Source organism: Loxodonta africana, chromosome 12, assembly GCF_030014295.1.
Source record: "Loxodonta africana isolate mLoxAfr1 chromosome 12, mLoxAfr1.hap2, whole genome shotgun sequence".
In the NCBI taxonomy this organism is placed as follows: Eukaryota; Metazoa; Chordata; class Mammalia; order Proboscidea; family Elephantidae; genus Loxodonta; species Loxodonta africana.
The window spans coordinates 3,291,287-3,315,642 of NC_087353.1; the positions used below are offsets into that span (position 1 = coordinate 3,291,287).

Below are 24,356 nucleotides of genomic sequence, written 5' to 3' on the forward strand. Positions count from 1 at the left end.
GAGTCCTTAGGGAGGCGAGATAATTTAATGTCTTTCTTGATAGTACTGATGCTTTCCCGCTTCTTAGTCAACATAGTTAAAGAGGTTTAACTACAAAGAAACCCCCAGAGATTTTCATGATTTCCTAAAGACATAAGAAGCCTGACTTAATGTCAGAGAAATACTCAAACAAAGCTATTTTAAAAACCCTTAGCATTTCCAAAGATATTTTAGAAAATTACCATGATAATTTGACTATATTTTTCAAGTTATATAAGTAAAATTCGTGAGTCACAGATACAGGGCAGTAAAGTTGTTAAGTTCTCACAGCAACTTGCTCAACCCCCTTATATTACATATGAGAAAAGTGAGGCTGAAGGAGGTAAGTGAGAAAATAAGTCAGGAATAGATTATAAATAGAAACTAACGTTTATGGTAAAGCTATTTGGAGAAACGGAGCAGACTTGGCCTGTTCTGTTTCAGCTCACAGGAGGTCATCTTAACTTTAAGTATCTTCTGAGACCTAAATTTATTTTTACAGCTAGGTGGAGAAGACAGCTTCTGAACCTTTTGAAATAAATTAATTTGCCAACAGATTAAATTGCTTCATTTGCCATTCTTGAAAAACAGTGATAATTATCAGCGTGTTTAACCATATCTAAAAGGACTGTACAACATTCTCACTGTACTTCTTTATGGGCTTTCTGACCTTATTTGAAAAGTTTCCAGAAATGAAACTCGTCAACCATTCCCTTAGGAAGGCCCTTTCACGACCTCCTACTTTGAGGGGTTCTTCCTCCAACTCTTATTTTTAAACCCCAAATTTGTTTGACTCAGTAGCTACCACTTGATTTCATCAATTAAGTATCCTTTATTTTTATATGTTCAAGTGAGAAAATTGTCAGTGTACCAAGAATTAATACACAAGGGTACTTGTTGATATCTACCAATATTTCTTCCTTTCTCTTTAAAAGGTTTCTGCTTTGTACCTTGTAACCACTATTCATCTTCTATATCTACTATTTGCCCCACAATCCACCTCTCACCTCCCTAACTATTTACTTATTAGAAAACCAAATACAGCACATTAAAAAATATATTTTTTTGGCTAGTAAGTTTGGAGAACTTCTAGGAAATCTTGCTCAAACAATGCTAGATGTTTGATCATTGATAACTGTTGAAAGGATTTAAGCTACCAATTCTCTAACATTTTTAATAGATATAGAGCAATGACATATTCTACCATATTGCCTTTCTTTTGGGATTCTTTTAAAGTAAAAAAAAAATAAAAAATATTCATTAAGACATTGTATAAGTACAAATTTGGTGGCTTGAAATAAGACAATTGGTTATTTTACAGATTTGTAGACTAGAAGTCCAACACAGATCTCACCAGGCTGCTTTTTTAAGAGCTATCTGTATTTTTTTTTTTTTTTTAATCTGTATGGCATCAAATTGACAACAGCAACTCGAAAGGTTAGATCAGAAACTTAGGGAACAGTGAGTTTATGTTTATGGGAGAGGAACAACTCAGAAAAGGAGGATGAGAATGGTTGCCCAACTCAAAAAGTGTAAACAATGTCACTGAGTTGTATATATAGAAACGGTTGACTTGGTTTATGTTCTGCTGTGTATATTGTCAACAACAAGAAAAGAAAAAAAAAATTCATACACATAAATCTACTTTGGAGTGTGAGTCATTTGCAGGGCTTGACTATAACAATGGAAAATGAATGATATAATTGTTATAATGTCTTTATACTTGATATGGCATTAAAGGAATCTGCACAGGAGGTATGCTTTTTTTGGGGGGGGGAACTTTAATTACACTAAGTTGATATACATCATCTAATTATCCTACTGCTCCATATTTTTACAAATTGCCTTGTATGCACTAGAGCAGAGGCAAACCATGGTTGAGAAAACATCAAATAATAATAATATATTGTCACACATAAAAATTATGTGAAATCCAAACTTCAGTGACCGTAAACCAAGTGTCAGTGGAACACAACCATTCCCGTTCCTTTGTGTATTGTGTATGGCTGTTTTCACACTGTGCTGGCAGAGCTGAGTGCTTAGAACAGAGATGGTATGACCCACAGAGTCTAAAATATTTACTATCTAACCTTTGTAGAAAGGTTTGCTGATCCCTGTACTAAAGCAAAACTGATATTTTTATTGGTAGGTGTCTCGGTTATTTAGTGCTGCTATAACAGAAATACCACAAGTGAATGGCTTCAACGAACAGAAGTTTATTCTCTCATAGTCTAGTAGGCTAGAAGTCTGAGTTTCAGGGCATCATCTCCAGGGGAAGGCTTTTTCTGTTGTCTCTGGAGGAAGGTCCTTGTCATTAATCTTCCCCTGAACTAGGAGCTTCTCTGTGCAGGAACCCTGGGTACAAGGGACGCACTCTGGTCCCAGTGCTTCTTTCTTGGTGGTATGAGGTCCCCCTCTCTCTCTGCTCACTTCTCTCTTTTATATCTCAAAAGAGACTGGCTTAAGACACTTTCTAATCTTGTAGATCTTATCAATATAACTGCCACTAATGTATCTCATTGCCTCATAGTGATAGGATTTACCACACAGAGGGAAATCACATCAGATGACAAAATGGTAGCCAATTATACAATATTGGAATCATGACCTAGCCAAGCTGACAGATTTGGGGGGATGCAATTCAATCCATGACAGTAGGTATTTGGAAAATGTGGGGTTAAAGAGAGGTTTTTGAACAACTACAGTTGTTGGTACTCAACTAAAATGCAATTTCACCTTGTTTGTGAGAACAACCACTAGAAAGTAATCTAAGAAAATATATATATTTTAAACTAAAGACAAAATAAACATGGATTTCAGTTACGAAAATTTTAGTAAGTAAATGTAAGTGAGCTGATAGACTCTGGGTTTTAAAGTCCAAAATTTACTTATCTCTTGGACATTCTCAATGTTAGGCAAAGCATTATGTGACCTATTTTTAACAGAATTTGTAACAAAATCTCACCAGGAAAAACAAAACAACATCTTCAAACAAAATACTGGAATAATGTTTCTTGGAGTAAGCTCTGTCAGACTGTCACCAGTCAGTACTACATAAATCCAAGTAAATAGGCACATCTGAGTAGTGAATTTTCTCTTACAGAAGATTATTTCTAACAGTGACATAAACGCTGTTCCAATTTGTTACAGTCAAGGTTTGGCTTTTAACTTTAAATGGACACTGCATATTTTGAAGCCTGAGAGTTGAAATTGAACACCCTGACATGAGAAAGTTTGACTACATATTTAATTTGACGCTGCTTTTTCTCCAGGTAACAGAGGAAGTAGCCAACTGGTAGCTACTAAAGGCTTCGCGTAGAAATGAGATCTCCTTGTTTGACCAAGAGCAGCTGTGGTGTTGATAGCAAACCCACAAAGAGCACAGAGTTCCTCGGGGTTTCAGCTAAAAGAGGATGGTTGAACCCACAGACGTGATCTGTATTAATAAGCTTCATTTTAAAAATAGATTTGGCAACTGAGATGCAAAATAATTGGTTTTATATCTATAAAATTCATAACCAAATGTGCTTAAGGAATATTTATAAGTTTAGGTAAATATAGACGTAAATACACACATGTGAGCTCTTAGAATCCTGCAAGGTGGACATTTCCACGTCCAGTACAGACTGGAAAACTGAGGTTCAGAAACCATGACCTGACAGTGCAGCCACAGGTGGTGAAACAGGCCCAGCACATAAACCTCCACCTGAAGAAGCCCAGATCGAATGATGCTGATGCCAGTGGCCCAAACCTAGTTTATCATTTGTACCTCTAACTGCCAGGGGCTTTCCCGTCCAAGGACACTTTTCTTTTTAGTAGTGATGTAAAGTTTTCAATTCACCACGTTGTTGTTAGCTGCCACGGAGCTGACCTCCTGACTCATGGTGACCCCATGTGACAAGGCAGAACTGCTCGGTAGGGTTTTCTTGGCCGTAATCTTTTTTTTTTTTTTTAATTGCGCTTCAAGTGAAAGTTTACAAATCAAATCAGTCTCTCACACAAAAACCCATATACACCTTGCTACACACTCCCAATTACTCTCCCCCTAATGAGACAGCCTGCTGTCTCCCTCCACTCTCTCTTTTTGTGTCCATTTTGCCAGCTTCTAACCCCCTCCACTCTCTCATCTCCCCTCCAGGCAGGAGATGCCAACATAGTCTCAAGTGTCCACCTGATCCAAGAAGCTCACTCCTCACCAGCATCCCTCTCCAACCCATTGTCCAGTCCAATCCCTGTCTTAAGAGTTGGCTTTGGGAATGGTTCCTGTCCTGGGCCAACAGAAGGTCTGGGGGCCGTGACCACCGGGGTCCTTCTAGTTGGCCATAATCTCTATGGAAGCAGTTCTGGGGAGTTGCTCGGTGGGCCTGAACCGGCAGCCTTTAGGTTAGCTGTTGATAGGAAAAGGCTTGGGCCACCCAGGTGTCTCTCAATTCACCATAGTAAGAATTAAACTACTAGATCATTTCTGGCAGCTAAAGTGGACTGGAAATTTTAAACCACAGAACCATAGAGTGACTGTATCAAGCTTTTAAAAGATTTAGCAGTGCTTAATGTACTACTTTACTAAAACTTAATGATTCTGCATTTCCTACCTCTTTGATAATCACTCATCATTGTTCTCATGCATACTCCTCAACAGGGAAGGCCCTTGTGTGAATTCTGCATTACAAACATTTCCTTGCCTTTTACTACACATAGGGTCGCTATGAGTCAGCGCCAACTCAATGGCACCTAACAGCAACAAGTTAATTAAGTTAATCAGAATTGCTGAGAGTTCAACTGGACAGAAACAGAGTTTTATCATTTGTCTGGTCCTTTTTTTTATCCCCCCCAAAGTTTCATTATGAATTCTTAGTAGGTTGAGGTTTTCGTGAAAAGAAATGAGATCAAAAGAACGCCTTCACATTTACCCATCGCTAATAAATTTTTTTTTTAATAAAGAAGAATCGAAATATCAAATATTTGTGAAAACCTTAATTCTATCAAGGATAAATATAGCATTTATACTTTGACTAAGATAAAAATACCTGAATGATTTTAAGTCTTAAACACTAAGTAATAAGTGACTTGGGTCTTAAGCGTCTCGGAAATGAAGAATGTCCACCTTTAGAAAAGGACTTGATGTAGGACTTTTGCTCCTCAGGTTTACAAGGGAGATTTTTTCCTCTCTCTTTCAGGCTGACCGGCATGAACCTTCCTTCCCCTGTCATCAGTAGCAAGAATTGGTTACGACTTCATTTCACATCTGACAGTAACCATCGTCGCAAAGGATTTAATGCCCAGTTTCAAGGTAGGAATGACATACCTTATAACAAAGAATGATTTGGGTCCTGAAATTTTAGAACTCTTTTGCTAAGGATGGAACAAGAGCTATAAGTTTGAAAATACCTTATATCCATCATACAAACAGGTAAGTTTGGAAATTATATGGGTAACAGCTAACTTATTAGCAAGGCTTAATTACTGTGACCATACACAGTAAATTTTCTTGTTTTCCTTAAACTTTACTAATCAATAAATTTGTATCAGCATTATTGTAAATCCATACACCTAACCAGTAAATGCAGCAGCAGTTTGAATCTACCAGTCATTCCTTGGAAACCTTGTGCGGCAGTTCTACTCTGTCCTATAGGGTCGCTATGGGTCAGAATCGACTCAACGACAATGAGCTTGGTTTCATTTAACCAGTAAAAATCCACAATCATCTGTTTATTTCTTTACTTCACTAGCTAAGAGTGATATAGAATATAGGTTCCACAGAAGTGCGTAAATAGATCAGACCACTTGTAGTCCGAAAATGGGTCACACTACATAAATCCAGTTATCTGATTTTATTTATGCACAAGTGAACCTCAATAGAAACGTGCTAATTTTTTTGTATTTGAGCCAAAAGGATAGTCTTTAATTCCCTAAAATGAAGAGTTGATTCTGAAATTTTCTCTTTGTACCTAATTTTTAGTGTTTACAGTAAGATAGTATTGTACTTGTTCCTATACTTTCCTAATAATCAATTTTTTTTTAATAATCAATATCCCTTATTAATAGAGTGAAAAGCCATCCCACTTGCATTTGCAAATAAAAAATCATATGACTGTGCCAAAAAAGAGATCTCCTTCTTTCTAAGGCAAGATTCCTCCCCACACTAGCTTCTCAAGCTTCCCCCGAATCATGACCGTGAGGATGTCAGTTCAGTTAAGGCCACATTCACTGAGCGCCGGCCACATGCCAGTCAGGATGCCACACGCTGCACTGGACCTCAAAACAGAGAAATTGTTGCAACTCCTGTACTCCAGAAACTAGTAAGTCAGAAAGAAATTCTGTTAATAACTCCACGGAAGGCAGAACGCAAAAGAAAATCATTAGCGCTACTTGAGGACACTTTAATAGTATTTTCACAAATTGGTGTACGAACATCTCTTACCTTAAACGTATTTTAAAATCCGTCACTCTTTCACAGTATTCTCCCGGACAAGTAGAAAAATAAGACAGTTTTTAGGGAGTTAAGTACAGGCTGCATTGAAGAAACGCACACTGAAGTGGCCAGATTTTTTGCTTGCTACCTACTCCTGGGGCATGCCTGCATTGGAACCCGGGGCAATGTTCGTTTCACCAAAATATATTTTATGCATTATCAGGAGCATTGCCCATCTCACAGTTACTCCTGAGGTTGCCATGAAGTTCCCTCCTTTATTCCCTTTGATGGTAAATTAACTGCCCTGAAGTTTCACGCAGGGAGCCCTGGTGGGCCAGTGGTTAAAGCTCTGGGTTGCTAACTGGAAGGTTGGTAGTTCAAACCCACCAGCTCCCATGCGGGAGAAAGATGTAGCATTCTGCCTCCGTAAAGATTTAAAGCTTTGGAAACTCTTTGGGACAGTTCTACTCTGTCCTACAGGGTGAATATGAGTCCTAACCCACACAACAACAGTGGGTTTGGTTTGGTTTTGGACATTTTACTCTCTTTACAAAAGTCACACTAATTTCTTTTCACTTATTCTGGGATGTAGGCAAGGCCGATCTTTTCCTTTCTCAGACCTGCATTTATCTGCCTTTACAAACACAAGGCTAATGATTTAATAAAATAAATCAGTATAATTAAAGAGAGGTGAGTAGAAAGTTTTGCATGTAAAAATATAAGGAGGGATAAACGTTACTTAACGGTAATATATTAGAACATTCTTATTCAATTTCCCAATAAAGTGGTGTGATGAAGCACCAATTTGTGTTTCAATTGGCACATAGGCTTCGTTGAGCAGGAGACACCATGCCTAAAGCCACGCGTGTAGGCGTACTGTATAGGGAAGGTTGGATTCAGCTCTGGATGCCATGCTTTTAAGAAGCAAACTGACCAGATGAAGAGCTATCAGGACGGTGACAGGGAACATTCGAAGACTTAAAAGAAGCATGATAAATGCCATGCAGAAAGGCACTACATTTATTTTCCTGTTTCCAGAGGGCAAAACTATCACCAAGGAATGGAAGCTACAGGGTGGCTGTTTTTGCTGATGCTGGGGTAATGTCTAGCTCAGCTAGAACAACCCGAGACAGGGGACAGGGCAATAGCTTAGACTGTGACTGGACTCCATTCCACTGATGACTGACAACTGGCAGATTTCCATCTTTCTGCAACTAGGCAGCCTCACAGTTATTCATTCTGAGGCAAATGGAAAACTTTTCTGTCACATAAGAAAAATGTAGTAATCATATAAATCTCCCCATTTGCGTAGATTCAGTATCAGAAAGCCCCAACTTGTGTAGTGCTTTTGTTTCCTCTTCAAAAAATAAAACCAGCTATTGTTATTACCAACACAATTGCAAAAAAAGGAAACATAGTGGAGGAACATTCTGGAAAAACTACAGGAACAAGGGTAATAATACTCCTTACCACCAAGTCAATTCCAACCCATAAAGACCCTATACCCCAGAGTAGAACTGCCGCATAGGGTTTCCAAGGCTATAAATCTTTATGGAAGCAGACTCCCACATGTTTCTCCAGCAGAGTAGCTGCGGGGTGAGTATTTACCAAGTGCTAATTTTCTGTCATCTCAAATATTCTGGCAAAGTACCTGAGTCTCAGGTTATTCAGAGGAGGAAGGAAACATTAAAAAAAAAAAAAAAAAGTTCTACACTTACTGCCTTGTTGACATTACTGCGGTCATATTATTTGTGGTCACTTGATACCGTTAAGAATATAAAAATTCCACCAGTGTTACTTTGAGTAAATATGATTGCAAATTGTTTGTAATTACCACAAAAACCCCTTGTGGGCCCTACGCTGCTCATGCAGCCCTCTGGTGGTTTACCTCCACGAGAGGCATTGCTTCTTTATCCAAGAGATTGATGCATGGATGGAATTTTTATGACTTGTAAAAACAAAGAATACATTCTTTTTAACTTGGTGCTTTTCTTGCTCAAATAAACAACTGCTACCACAAGATCCTCTTTCTTCTCTTTCCTAATGTTTTTCACTTTCATCTGCAAATTATTTATACCCTGGATCTTGCACTGTCTTTTTTGATTTTTACCTCTTCAATCCTATAATCAAGTTATGCCAAAAGTAATAGTAAGGTTTACTTAAAAGGAAAAGTGCTCTATTGTTGCTATCCCCCCAAAAATTAATTTTTAAAATAGCCTCGTGAACGAAAGAAGCTCAAATGCATAAATGCTACTTGATATATTTGCAAAAACTGCTACATATATTGAGCTTTCATCGAGTGATAGATGTACGTACGATAAATTATTTCTTTAAATCAGCTGAAAATTGAGTCCATTCTTTATATGTTGCCTCCATCATTAATTATAATTAAATAAGAGCCTTGTTAGCACAATCCATCACCCAGACATTTTTGAAGTCTACAAGATGAATTTTTTAAAAAATATGTATTAAATCTTGAACTGTGAGAACCTCTTTACCACTAAGTAGCCACACAAGGATTGAACACCTGTTTTATATATTCTTACCTGGCTATTTATAAAAACACAACTTACACAAAATGAAATTCCCATTGATTTCCTAGCTGATAAATCATTTTGAATGAAAGTGTTTGTAAGAAAGGTCTAGTTCATATAGGGAACACCAGTCTCATAAATCAGGAGAAAACATGAGTATGGCTGTGAAACTTTTCTTGACACCAATAATTTAGTTTGCTTTTTATTTTAACTATTTACACAACTTTTGATTTCCTTTTTTTGTTTTTAAATGAACACCTTTATATAAAATGAAGACTATATTATTAAAAACACGCTTAGGATAATTGCAAGCTTCAGCTTCCCAAATTAATTCAAATTTGGGTAAACCTCGTGCATTTCCCGTTCTTCGATGTCCTCATTATCTGCAGCATGAGCGAGCTGCCAGAGCTCTGCCTGAGAGGTGGTTTTTGCCACCAGGAAGCTTTTCTGAGAGTTCATGGACCTAAATTCTGATGCCAAAGCACCTTTTTATCTTTCCCTTTAGAACAGAATCTCTGAAGATAGATCCATTAGCTGGCACCTAGAAGGTGCTCAATTAATTTTTGTTGAAGAAATGTAGGAAATCAACTGCTCACGCTCTTCCCTAGGCTCCACCGCCACTACTCTGCAGGACTGGTGAAAAACCTGTAGATGGCGCTCTTGCACATTATTTATTAAATTTGGCATCATTTACTCTCTTCTACCACAAAACAGTAACATGTAAAATAGATATGGATACGTAAACCATTCTCTCAGTCAAAATAAATCAGTGACATATAATCTTGTAAACTCTAAGTAGCTATTAAAACTTCTAGAAAAAATGGCTTTTAATAAATATAAATCTTTCACTCGAATCAAAAATACATAACCACTTTCCCTAAAAATATGTTCACTATTTCTTTATCTAAGAATCTCGCAAAGTGCTAACCCTAACAGTTTTAGTATTTTGTAAAAGATGGCCATCTACGTGTTCCAAGCTGCTCACATTAAGTACTTAGGAAGCCAATATCTTTTCTACCTTGTGAGTCTTACTGTTTTTTAACTCTATAAAATAAGAATCATAATATCTCCCTCACGGGACAACTGTAGATATCTAGTAAGTTTTTTTTTAAAGTGGCAAGTGCTTTGTAACTCGCACTGAATTATAAGAGCACTCATTATGCACCGGGAATAATATCTTCCTTGTGCTTAATATCTTCCTTCCTTAATATCTTGACATTCCAAATTTTAAAGAACTCAGAAATGAGCAGACTATTCTCTTGCGGTGGCGGCAGAAAACTGAACTGGTTCAGCTCCTTGGGAAAATTGTGTACTATAAAGCTGACATAAAAAAAAATAAAATAAAAATAAAGCTGACATAAGCGTTCCTCAAAACCAACTGTCGTTACGTTGATACTGACTCAGGGTGACTCCAGGAGTTTCGGAGTAGAACTGTGCCCCCCAGGGTTTTCCAAGTCTGCTTTTTTCAGAGGTAAATTGCCACTCTTTCTTCCAAGGTGCTTCTGAGTAAACTCAAACGGCTCACCTTTCAGCGAGCAGTGAGCATGTTAACCATTTGCATCACCCACGGATGCTAAAGATTCACAGAACCCAGCAATTCCCCTCTTGAGTACGTACCCACAGAAATGCATAACATGTGCAACGAAAGATATGTGCAAAGAATCTTCATAGATGCTTTATTGATAATAGCCTAAACATAAAAAATAGCCTGAATGTTCAAAAACAATACAATAAATAAGGGAATTACGTCTGTTCGCACAGTGTAATACTAAGCAAAAAGAGAAAGGACAAAGTACTTCTACATGAAACAATATTGGTGAACCCCGTAGATATAATATTGAAAGGAAGAAGCCAGACACAAACACATACATACTATACCGTCCAGTCATAAGAAATTCAACAATATGCAAAACTAAGTGGGTGTTTGTTAGTAGAACTAATATTTTACTCTGTGTGTGTGTGCGTATATATAAATATATATATATATATTTTACTTCAGTTAAAAAAAGAATGGTCAGAGCAATCCCCTCCTAAAAGAAGAGCAAGTTCTTCAGAATTTCTCTCAAGCATGGCCAGAAAAATATACCTAAAGATTCCCTACCCAGTGTCATGGTGTTATTGAATGTCAAAATGAAGAAGCCTCTCCTTGCACACAAAGAGAGGGAGATAGCTGGAGGAACTTAAGTTATTTCGGAATTAAGCTCTGTTCAGCTCACTTACTGAATACCTACAGTGTGCCCTGTGCTCTGCTAGGAACCCAGAATGACAAGTCCTAGCCTTGTCTTTGATGTCTAGTGAAGAAGACAGGTAGATACACAAACTGGCAATGTTAATAAAAGGTGAGGGAAGCTATGCACAAAATGGTATAGAATCAGAAGACCAATCCAGACCAATTTAGGAGGGAGCAAAGAGAATTCCTAGAGGAGAAAATGCCTGAGAGTACATTCAAGGCTGCCAGGCAAAGAAGAAAAGAAGGGAGAAGGGAAGGTGTGCTCAGGCAATTATAAATATTATAGTTCAATATTGGAATGTAATGTGGGAACTATAGAGTGATGAGAAATAAATTTGTAAAGGGATGGGCTGGCTCTTGGAAGGCTTTTTATGCCATCTCTAAAAACTTGGCCTTGATCTTGAGTAAACAGTAAGGATTAATGAAGAGTTTGAGAAAGCGGGAAATGGATACATACATTTTATTGCAAATGTTACTAGGAGGTTCACTTTCTAGGCCACAGATGCTGCCCAGGGATATGAAGGGGAGAGTAAGGAGGGAGGAGCCCAGAAAGAAGGTCCTGTGGAGTGGAACATTCTAAAAGCTGGACCTCCAAACTAAGACTATTCCCAGAAAGTCATATTTTAAAAAGAAAAAAAAAAAAAAGTTTGCTGAGATATGTGAATTGACCCTAAAGGGACTAAATGCCCTCTAGTCCAAGGCTTAGCAGTAATAAAATTCAATGCATCAATATATTTAAGAAAGAATGTGTCTGTCAGGAGTACGCGTGTTTGGTGGTGGTGGTGGAAGAAACTTGGAAAAGGGATGATCTAAGCGTAAACAATGATAGCGAGTCTTCCTCTGAGTCCAGCGAACTAGGCACTAGACAAGAGAAGGTGCCTGGTTTGATGACAGTTTCTCAGGTTCGCCATACCCTGTCCTGATAGCAGCCTTGTTTCTTCTAGGGCCTATAATGTATTTTGTGTTAATTGATGCACTCAACAAATTCTAGTGGGATGCCCACTGTGTGTCAGTAACTAGTCCATAAACAGCAGTGAATGACAGAGACAAGGCCTGCTTTCTCATGGACTTCACACTCTATTGAGGGAGAAGTTAATCCATCAAACAAGCAAAGATGACAATAATTACAGGGGAAGGGAGCAACATTAGATATGATGGTCAGGATGGCACTTTTGAGGAAGTAATAGCTGAGCTGGAAACCCTGGTGGCATAGTGGTTAAGTGCTACAGCTGCGAACTAAAGGGTTGGCAGTTCGAATCTGCCAGGCGCTCCTTGGAAACTCTATGGGGCTGTTCTACTCTGTCCTATAGGGTCACTATGAGTCAGAATCAACTCGACGGCACTGGGTACTGGTACCGGGTAACACTTGAGCTAAATCGGACTGCCTTGTCAAAGTCAGGAAAATGCAAAGGAGACAGAAAACAGGTGCCAAGGCCCCAAGGGAGGAAGAACCATTAAAGCGTGCGCGCGCGCGCGCGCACACACACACATACACAGTCAAAGTATAATGAGTGAAAGAGAAGCATCGGGAAAATCCCGCAGGGCCTTCTGGGGAGGCCTGGAGGAGCAGTTTGAGTTTTATAAGTACGGGAAGGCAGGCTTTGGAAAGTTTGAAATGAGGCAGAGAAGTTCCTGATGTGCATTCTGACCACATCGCTGGAGTGTCTGTCCAGAGAATACTAGTCTGTAAGGTGATATTCTAACCCTTGACGGGTTGTAGCACCCATCGTACATCGGTGAATGATCATTCTGGTTTTTACCTCAGTTTCTCTAACCTTGGATATTGGGGTACCACCCTGAGTTTTGGAACACTCCACAGTGCCGACCAATGGTGCCTTCTTGTCTACAAGCTGAGGTGTGATGAATCCCCTGGGGCCATACTGCTAGAGACACCTGTTAGCCTGGCTCAGGTGACACGCAGATCCAGTATTCCTTTTTTCTAACTACAATTTGGCCAAAGAATCCTCACCTACCGTATCCTGTTGTGTTGGGCTGGCTGGGCAATCTCTACTTCTTAGACTCACCCTATTTACCTTAATAAAAGAGGGTAAGGCAAGCATGATTTTTTTTTTTTTTTTTTTTGGTCTCTCAGTATGTTATTATACCATAAAGATAAAAATTTGCACTGAACAGATGTTCTGTGTCTACTAAGGATAGGACAAAGAAAAGAAAGTATGCTTAAATTTTAGTATTAATTATTTTGACCAGTCATTAGAAGTAATTTCTTACTAATGTTGAAACAAGAGAATATATTTCTCAAGAAAAATATGCAATATTATTCATTAGAGCTGTTAAAGGACTGAAGTCTTACTAGAGGCAGAGCAATGGAGTAAATGACCTTTTGAGATTGTTCCAGGCTTCTGATTTAAGTCAATGAATTTTCACATTGACTTATTTAAAGCTGAGTGAGATACAGATAGGTGGCAAATTTTAATAATTGCATCTAAATCTATTAGACTAAACCCTTTCTTTCTCTAAACTTCTAAATGTGGCTGACATTGGAGAATTGGAAGGCAACCATGTTATCCAGTAAATCACAGCTATTTTTTTTTTTTTTTATTTAAAATAGGCTAACGTGGCAACAGCACGTAGATGAGTTCTTATGCTTGAAGAATATAAAATATAGGAGAATTCTTATTCCCTTAGAAACCCTGGTGGCCTAGTCAGCGTAGTGGTTAAGAGCAAAGGCTGCTAACCAAAAGGTCAGCAGTTCAAATCCACCAGGTGCTCCTTGGAAACCGTATGGGCAGTTCTACCCTGTCCTATAGGGTCGCTATGAGCTGGAATCGACAGCAACAGGATTGGTGTTTTGGGCTTATTCCCTTGGTAAATAATCTTTCTACAATTTGTATATGTGGTAGAAATTTATTCAGCTTTCAGTTTATCAACTCTAGACTGTGTTCATTCTTCATGTTCTCTCCCTCTTGCCGGCACCCTGATCACCCAAAGCTGCAGACGATGTGAGGTGTTTATTTGCTAAATGCCCGTAGTCACCTTTTGTAGGCAGCCTGTGATTTAAAACGTACAGCAGCACAGCGCACAGTGCTCAGCGTTGACATTCAGAGAGTAAGGGTCAGTGTGTGGCGTTTCCGTTCCCGGTCTGCAGCTGCGAGGTCAGGGAGCTGGGGCCACGTGATGGCCCACCCAGAGACGTGACCAAGACCAGGCTGAGGGAGATGGCAGCTCAGCCAAGCTGTGCAGGACCAAGGGAGAGTCAAACTGCACAAGTCGCACTGCTTGTTGTCTTAATCGTCTGGGTCGGGTTACTCAAATCAAACAGTGCAGTGGTTTGTAATAACTACCGCAGGGTCAACAGCTGGTTTTCCTATTCCTGTGGATGCCTCGCTGAACTGAGCTTCATCTCCCTTATGAAATGACAGTACTAATGCTCAGAGTATAAATGCGACACTCAAAATGAATCCAGATGTGGGTTTAAAAAGGGTTTGGGAAGCAAAATGTAGCAGAGGAATGAAAGCAGCAACCACTAACAATCGTGATTAACGAATCGTGAGCAAGTTTATTTCTGGGCGGAATCCGGGCCCCTGCAATCGCTTCGTATTATTTCACGTCTGCGTTCAGTCACTCATTTAAAAGCCGCTTCTGTAGCACAGCACTTCCCCAGAAGTATCCCAGGGTTCCTTCTTTCTGGTAAACTTATTCTGGTTGGTGGTTTTTAAAAGTTCACGAGACTATAGCCACTTCTTTGCACATTTGACTGCCCTATCCCTTTTCATTTTAAAGGGAGTACATTTGGCTCCACAGAGATCTGTAGCTAACTTGTGACCCTGAAATTGTGTGCAGTTTACTAATCCAAGAAATGTAATATGGTAAGGATACAGTTCAAAATGTTTCCTGGCAGCTGTTTTGAAATTTCCTTTGAAATTAACACATACTTTGCTCTTTTGAAACTAACAGTTACTTTGCTCTTTCCAGACATGTCTCCAGAGCTGTTGAGCTGATACTCCCATAAAAAGAAAAAGAGAGAGAGAGAGAAGTTGCCATTGACTGATTCAAATTCATGGTGACCCCATGAGTTAGAGGAGAACTGTGCTTCATAGGGTTATCATGGCTGTGTCCTTTCAGAAGAAGATTGCCAAGCCTTTTTTCTGATGTACCTCTGAGTGGATTTGAACCCCCAACCTGTCAGTTAGTAGCTGAGCACTTAACCATTTGTGTTAAAATATTGAGTTATTTGCATTCAATAATAAATAGCCACTGTGCAGAAAACCCTGTGTGCTCCCAACCCCAGCTGCTCTGGGCCCTCTCGCAAAATGCCCCAAATGCCTCCCAGCTAAATCCCCTACGGATTTAAGCTTTGGAATAGCCAGCAGCTACAGATCTGCCCCAGCTATAGCGAAGCTGGCAGCTTCTTCTCTGAATGATTTTTTCCAGCTATACCAGTTTCTAAATGTACTTTTTAATATCACCCTGAATATATTCATGAGTGCTATATGTGACTAGAATTTATGGACCATAGCATTAAGTTCTACAGAAATAGGCAGCACAATAAATATAAATGTCTTTCTTCCTAAAGACATATAAAACAAGCCCCTGGAATATTATACATCAGCATATGTTTGTTGCTATTGTTGTTGTTGTTGTTGTTAGTTGCCGTTGTCGAGTCCAACTCTTTGCAGCCTCATATGTGCAGAGGAGAACTGCTCCACAGGGTTTTCAAGAAGCAGATTGCCAGGCCTTCTGAAGTGCCACTGGGTGGGTTTGAACCTCCAGCCTTTCAGTTAGTAGCCCAGCACTTAAGCATTTGTGCCACCCAGTGTCTCCATATTTGTTTCTAAGTCACTGATTTCACTTCTTTGCACAATTGTAATTTTTTTTTAAATCATTATTACTATTATTTGCCTTCAAAACATTTAAACGATGTTTTCTAGTTAAATTGTCTTCTGTTATAAAACCCTTTATAATCCATCAGCCTCGTGCCTTAGCTTCCTAGGGCTGCCATACAAAAATGCCACACGGTGAGTGGCTTTAAAGAACAGCAATGATTTCTCACTGTTCTGGAAGCGAGAAGTCTAGCTGGCTGTGTTGATTCCTTCCGAGGGCGTTTAGAGAGGAACTGTTCATGCCTCTGGCCTAGTTTCTGGCCGCTGTCAGCAATCCTTCAAGTTCTGCGCTGCTCACAGTCACGTGTGCTTTTGTAGCCATCTGGCCTCTGCCTTCCCCTTGTGTCACCCTGTTTCCATACCTGTTCTCCCCTCTAATAAAACACCACTGAGAGGGATTTTTTTTTGAGAGGGATTAGAATGAGGGCCCACCCTGCTCTGGTATGACTTTGTGAACCGATAGTATCTGCCATGGAAAACCCTATTTCCCCCACACAAGGCCACAGTCACCACCACAAGGGTGAGGACTTCAGCACGTCTTTTGGGGGACACAGTTCAGTCTGCCACACTTTACATCCACATGTGATCATGGCATATCCCTGGTCAGGAATCACTGTAGCCCCAAATGATGTACAACAAACAATAGATTCCAGAGCTTTCTGTAATTTGTCTCTAATTTTTTTTTTCCCGCAAACTAATGTTTTATTCTACCATTCCAAAAATCCCATGCTCCTGCCATATGAAATATTGACTGCGGATTGGATCCATCCTTCACTTTGATACCAACCCTCCACTGCAGCAATTCAGTTTGGTTCACTCCTTCTCCTTGGAAGAAACCTTTTCCAGTCTCCCAAGTCAATATCAACCACTCATTCACCTTTACTCCCATACCACTTACACTTTTCTTACGGAATTTCTATCACACAATTCCTTACAATATAGCTATATGTGGACAGCAAGCAATATTATCACTGCTATTGTTGTTGTTTCGAAGAGCAGAAGCAAGTTCCTTATAGCCTCCAGCATCCAGCAGAGTGCTTTTCACCAGAGCAGGGTTCTCTCAACATTTACGGAATGAATCTAGAATAACTCGATTCCTAAACAAACTAAAACCACAAACAAAGGATGTAACAGTCTGAGTTCACTAAACAGGTAGTATTACACAGTGGAAAGAAAGGCCTTGGCATTTGAAATATGAAGACCTTTGTGACCTTGGGCCACTCTCTTATCTTATTTAAATGTCTGTTTCTTCATCTATAAGATGGAGCTAACAATAGCTGTCTTCCAGAAATATCTTGAGGCTTAAATGACAGAGGAGTCCCTGGCTGGTGCAAATGGTTAACATGATTGGCTGCTAATGAAAAGGTTCGAGTCCACCTAGAGGTGCCTCAGAAGAAAGGCCTGGGGATCTAGCACCAAAAACTTAGCCATTGAAAACACTCTAGGGCACAGTTCTACTCTGTGATATAGGGTCACCATGAGTTGGAACTGACTCAACTGTGTACAACAACAACAACAACCTTTAAGGGAGCCAACTGCCAGATCTTTGTCCCTGGAATCCCTGGGCTGGGTTCCAACAGCCTACCTTTGTGATATGTCATATCAGCTTAATCACTGTGCCTGTAAGGATATATATATAGAGAGAGAGAGAGAGATTCCTGGCAATTAAGTACACAGCTCAAGTTAAAAATCTCAGCCAAGTCTAAATTAGAGATTTATTTTACTTCTTATTGTCTGAAGGTTAAAATATTGTGAAGCCCATAGTTTTGTAAATCCTTAATCCCGTCATTCTCACGTTTGACTAAATAATAGCATCACCTGGAGAGCTTTTAAAAAAACACCTAAGGATTTTGATTTTAGTTGCTTTGGGCTAAGGGCCAAGCATCTGTACTTTTTTAAGACTTTCCAGGTTATTTTACTATGCAGCCAGAGTTTAGATAGGGCTTTAAGCTATCTCTAAGAGTTCTAAATGTTTAATTCTAATGTTTTGTTTGACTAACAAATTTTGAGATTACCAACATCAGTAATCGTCTATGCTTTAAAAGGTAGGGCTATTATATAGTATTTTAAAATTCTAAGTTTAAATCTTAGTTGACTTGACCACTAAAGAACCATCATATATGTATAAGAAATTATTTTGGTATATAGCATAATTAATGAGCAAATAACAAACCTACTCTAATATTTACAAAAAAGAAAATGGGTTGTTCCTAGGGGGACAGCAAGCACAAAAGTATGTTACATATTTATGTCTTTACTTAATCGATAATGTCTTAATGTTTAGAAACAATTCAATATAATCCTATAAATTCTCCATTATCTTCTTTATTGTAATTTTTTCTCTAAAATTATTTAAATAAAATATATATTATATATATATAATTTAAATATGGTGCCCTGGTGGCAGAGTGGAGCCCCATATTTAAATAATAATTTAGCATTTAATACAAAGGCATGAAAATTGTTCTCTTTCTCAAAATTTATTTGAGAATAGTCTCTTTTTGTTCTAAACAATTTCCCATTTTTGGCCTGAGTAATTTTTAGGCAGTTCCAAACATTTAGGCCAAAGTCTCTGAAATGTATTACATTGATTAATGCCAATGTTAATTTTAAGCATAGATTAATTGCTACCACAAATCAAAATAAATATGGTATCAATGAAAACATGCATTCTTTTGAAATCTAATTTAACTGGATAACTAGAACAATATAATAATAGAAATTCTTAATTATTTTATGTTTATTTCCACTTAATTACATTAACCCGGGATTTATTGAACACCTGTTATGAGCAAGACATCCCATCAGATTTCAGGATGGGTAAACGTGCTTGAGGAAGATCAAACAAACTTGCGTTATTGTGATTTTTGTGGATTTTTTATTTGCCTTATTGAAATGATAGCTCTGATCATATAATTTTAGATAGACATAGATTCAAATTTCAAATATCAAACTTCTCAGCATCTTCATTTAAAAAAGTAAATTTTAAGACCTATTTTTCTTTTTAATTTTGGGGGATGGGACTTAGAGGTAAATTGTGTATAAATTGCTAGCGCTTGATAGGAATTTAATATACAGTAGCTAACTTTTCATTATAGTGTCAACCAGCAAAAATCAATATTTCTAAGAATATATAAAACATATATTGCAGGCATTTTCTAAGCATTGGATGTAGAAAAACAAGAATTCATTCTCTCTTTCCAAAAGTTTAATTTAATTAGTAGCTCTATATTCTCCACTGAAAATTAAAAATAATAATAATAATGTACACAGTCTCTTCCTAGAAAGAGAATCCATACCTACCAGATTCCACAGGCATTTTAATAAACTTTATGATTGCCTGAAATCTCAGGGGTTACAAATGGATTTCAGATTCAGGATTTGTCTAGTGAAAGAAAATATAGGGTAAGAATGATTATTTCCAGTTAATGGTGGTCTATCAAAGACTCACTCCAGAAAAGTGATAGAGGAAGACAGGTGAATATAGAGAGACAGACAGCCTTCTTGAAAGGTAGGTATAGGTGAAGTAGGCAAGGGTGTGAAGTAGACAAAAATGTGCTATCAATGTATGAAGCTGGGAAGAAATGGGGGTATTTCCAGCCTTTATGGGCAATCTGGGATGTAAGAAAAATTAAGAGCGCTTGGAAAATGTTGGATTAGATTTGACATTTGTGGAAGGGAAACATAGAAAAGTAAGTTTTGGCCAGAATGTGACCGAGATGAGAAGAACCTGAGCATTTGTCTTTGGGTAACAAAAAGTCTCTGCATTTGACCTGAATAGAGTTTGGTCTGACAAAGAGAGGAGAAGAAGAGAGGCAGGGTATGTCAGAGAGGAGTAAGTATTGTATTATTGCAAATAAATTCAACTACTACAGCTTACTTTGTTCTTTCTAAATACAACTATATACTCAGAGAATAGAAATTTACCAGGGGTCCTTTCTTAGGAGTTTAGAAAGTCTTTATTTATTTTTTTATTATTATGCCTGAAGTTATCTGTCCGCACTGTGTGACTGCACTGAATAATTCAGGTTTTAACAGTTAATCCAGAAGTCAAACAATGCATATAATAGATGTGTAGAAATAAATCTGCCCACTGAAAACGGTAAAACGCACTAAAAATAGGAAGCACGTTTTGTTTGCTGAGATACTGGGTAAAATTGCTATCGCATCTGTCATGAAATACGTAGAGAGACGATTAACTTGGAAATTTGGATTACAAAACGTAGCCATATATACCCTCTTGTGATACCATTCTCTCTATTTTCCTTCACTGTCAAACCTCTTGAAAGAATATTTCGCTAATTTTCTTTAACCATTTGCATCCTGATTTGCCATCCATGGCCTCTGAGCTACCAAACCTTATCTCATGTATCCATCTGTCTCTTCTCTACAGAACAGCCCCAACAGTGGGCTCAAATGTTTAAAAGGTCACGGAGATGACACCAGAAGGGGCAGTGTTTCCTTCTGTTATATGTAGGTCACCATGAGTCAGAACAGACTTGACAGCAACTAACAACATCTTTTCTAATTTCTCTTTCTCTCCTAACCCCTAAATGAAGATCCTAAATGAAGATACTGCTCCCCATTGGGCAATTATTTCTCCTGCTAATCTTGCTAAACAAACGCTGAAGTTGGAACATCATAGTAACATTACTTTCTTTTTTTTCTCCTTGCTTCTCATTGTGCAGCTAGGTACTGACTATTTTAGACTCTTCCTCTGCAAAGGTTGCCCCGCTGTCTATTATGGCTCAGAGAATCCACATTTGTTGGGCGGTATGGGAGGTACTGAACACGTATAGGCAATTGGTTTAAAACACACCCTACACGGATATGGTCTCATTAACATAACCAAGAAAGTCCTCTTCCCAGATGGGATTACATCCACCTGTATAGGGGTTAGGATTTACAGCACATATTTGGGGGTGGGGGCGCGGGGAGCAGTTCTATCCATAATATATCCTTACTAAAACCAGAGTGCAAACTGCTAAGATACTTGTACGCTCTTAAGTAGATCCACAAGAATTAAGCCTTCTTCAGCTTTGTCTTCTTTGCCTTACATACGGCCTACAATTCTTTTCTGAGTGAGAACAGTGTAAACAGTTGCCACCTGCAGACCTACCATGACTCAAAAAAAGAGGAAATTGTTTGCAGCACTGCAGAAGGGTGCTATCCTCAGAGTAATTTAAAATCAATATTCTGTCATTTTTATAAAAGTAGATTAATTTCAGTGAAACCAACTTTCAAAACTCTTGGCAGTGATGGAGCAGAGGGGAGAGGAGATTTGTACTACATTGGAGTCTCTGAGTGGTGCAAATTGTTAAGTACTCAGCTGCCAACAGAAAGGTCGGGCGTTCAAGTCCACTTCCAAAAAATAGGTCAAAGAAAACTCTATGGAGCACAGTTCTACTCTGACACACCTGGGGTCAGCATGAGTAGGAACCAGCTCTCAGGCAGCTGGTTGGTGGCTGGTTTGTACTATGTAAGAATGAACTCCCTTTGAGTTATGATCTTACCGTGAAGAAAGCTAAATCAGCTAGTGCTTCACACAAATTAACTGTTCAACATATGGTAGGTGATATTATGATTTTTATTTTTATTTTGATAAATATTTCTTAAAATGTTCTGTGTAAATGTTTCTTGACAGTCCCCGCTTGGATTATACTTTTCTTAATTGACAAAAATCTCACAACATGAACCCAAAATAAGCACCCTATTGGAGCCCTTTGAAATGAGTATTTAAAGCTTTTTGAAAAAGCAGTTACCGTGGAGGACAAAAATAATATAAAATTTAAATTCTGTGTAATGAATACCTTTGTGGCACTTTTCACTCTGAAAAAGGAGACTGTTGAAAGTAGTTCTGTTTTTTGCAAATTCATTTATATTTCATTGATTCTTTCAGTGACACCTAGGAAAGCCCAAGGGAATTTTAATTACCAACATAACCAAAAAACTAACCCACCGTTGATGAGTCTGCTGCAACTCATAGTGACCTTATAGGGTTTCCAAGGCTGTAAATCTCTAGGGAAGCAGACTGCCACCTGTTTCTCCCAAGGAGCTGCAGGTGGTTTAGAATTTCCGGTCTTTCAGTTACCAGTAGATCTCTTTAACCGCTGCACCACGAGGGCTCCTTAATTACCAGTACACTAATGATTAAATAGACTTGTAGCATTAACAGTTCTCTAACTCATAAAAAAATAACATTATTTCTTGAAGACTGCCACCAGAATTATTTTCCTTCCTTGATATTTACCTGCGTCTCTGAATTATTCCTATCATAAAGTATCTGCATTTTTCACTACTAACAAAATTGAAAATATTTTAACATTCTGTTCCTTGATCTCAACTGGTTATAAAATCTATTGCGGTTGTCTTGAAAAATATGGACCAATAGCTTTATGCTTAATAGTGTTCCTTGCACCATCCCGAGACCTTCGGATATCCCTTATTCAAAGTCCTGTTACGGTTTGCAATTTTCTTCATCTAGGAAATGCTAATTTCAAAGTCCTTTTTTGTAAGGTGAAGTTATAATTCACATGATTCTTTAGGGATTGTTCTTTGGGTTTTATTTCATTAGCTAATTTTAACCTGGTGAGTTCTAGGCAGGAGGCCTCTAGTTTTGCATGTTCATATACTTTTCTTAGCAACAGGTATTCATAGAAAAAAGTAGACAAAGTATGTTAAATTACAAAAAATAAAATAAAATTCATTGAACTTCATAAAATCTCACTTTTTGTAGCTATTTTAAAGGGTGTAAGTTGTCTTCTTTGTTACTCTAGAAATTGAGTCATGTTACATAGATGATGAACGGAGATTTTATTCATAGCAAAAATATTCATGCTCAAAAGAGATTTGTGTAAAACAAAGCTCTGAGAAAACACATATATAATAAATCCTGTTTCAAATAATGTCAATAAAATATTTCTATGAAGTAAACGTAAAGCCCTTTTTCCTGTTCTATTTTCTGAGAATTAACACTATGTTATAATGAATCCAAGATACACGTTTCCGCCTTTTAATACCTGCAAAACAGAGATCATTTTTTTGGGCAGTATTTTGCCTTTGTCCTTCCTTTGTGAAGCAGAAAATCATGTTGCACAATCAGTAGTGTCTTAGATTTTATAAGGTGCAATAATGATACTTGATCTGATTTTGGACATTTATCTTTTCCCAAATTTTAAAACCCTCTCTGCGTATTACTCCTGTTCATTTCCTGCCTGCCACCTCAGGCCCTGTGTACACATGCAGAGTTCTAGAGCCTTCTTCCAACTTCTGCTGTACGCCTGTCCTGAGGCCAAGACCAAAGGCATTAGATCAAAAGGGAATGATGAAAATGTTGGAGCCCTGAGGAGATAAAATTGGATAAATTAAACATGTCCATTAAAATATAATCTAAAATAAATTTTGTATCATGTGGTACAATCTTACAATTTAGAAGTTTGAAAATTAATAGACTTAAAAAAGGACTGGAAATGTTTGAAGAACAGAAGACATCAGTTTTGAAGGGACTTAAAAACATCAGTTGTCAGAAAGTTGAGCATCCATAGATCGAATCGGCATTTCTAAAGACAAGCTCGATCATAATACAATTCAGACAACAAGAAGACCAGATTGCCAAGGGAGAAAAGAGTTGAGAATAATTGGAGAAAACAAAAATTTCTTACAGATTTAGTGTACCAGATACTTTTTTTTTCAGATAATTTAAATACAATTTTGTTTTAAAAACTTAAATCAGTTTCTATCCTTATAATAAAAATAAACTTATAGAGTACATCCCCACCATTCTAATACTATGCATATGTCAGTTGAACTATTAAAAAATAAGGAAAAATATATTATATTAAAAGGCACACCTGTAGAAGTTGTCAGTCTTAAGAAAGTTTGAACATGATTTTTTTGGACAAGTCATCAGGAAAGACCAGTTCCTAGAAAAAGACATCATGTTTTGAAAAGTAGAAGGTCAGTGAAATTAAGAGAAACCCTCAAAGAGATGGATTAACACAACAGCCACACCCACGGACTCAAACATACTAATGATCATAAAAATGGCACAGGATCAGGCAAGGTTTTGTTCTGTTATATACAAGATCACCATGAGCTCTGAGCCAACTTGACGGCAACTAATAATCAACAAATATTGCTATTAGCCAAAAGCAGAGGGGAGATTTCTGAGGCCTTAGAGAATTTTTCAGTCATAAAAAAATTATGGATAACATTACAAAAAAATGAGAATTCCAGAACACTTAATTGTGCTGGTTCAGAACATGAATCAAGAGGCAGTCCTTCAAACAAAACAAGAGGATGCTGCATGGTTCAAAATTGGA

At 38.0% G+C, this 24,356-nt stretch overlaps 1 protein-coding gene across 1 annotated transcript in view; it reads left to right on the plus strand.

Annotated features, from left to right (window-relative positions):
* Positions 1-24,356, plus strand: part of CSMD1 (CUB and Sushi multiple domains 1) — a 1,768,974-nt gene that overhangs the window by 952,527 nt on the left and 792,091 nt on the right. Inside the window, exon 6 of the mRNA XM_064294928.1 lies at positions 5,196-5,308. Coding sequence (XP_064150998.1) covers positions 5,196-5,308 — 113 coding nt within the window. The remainder of the gene's footprint in view (positions 1-5,195; positions 5,309-24,356) is intronic.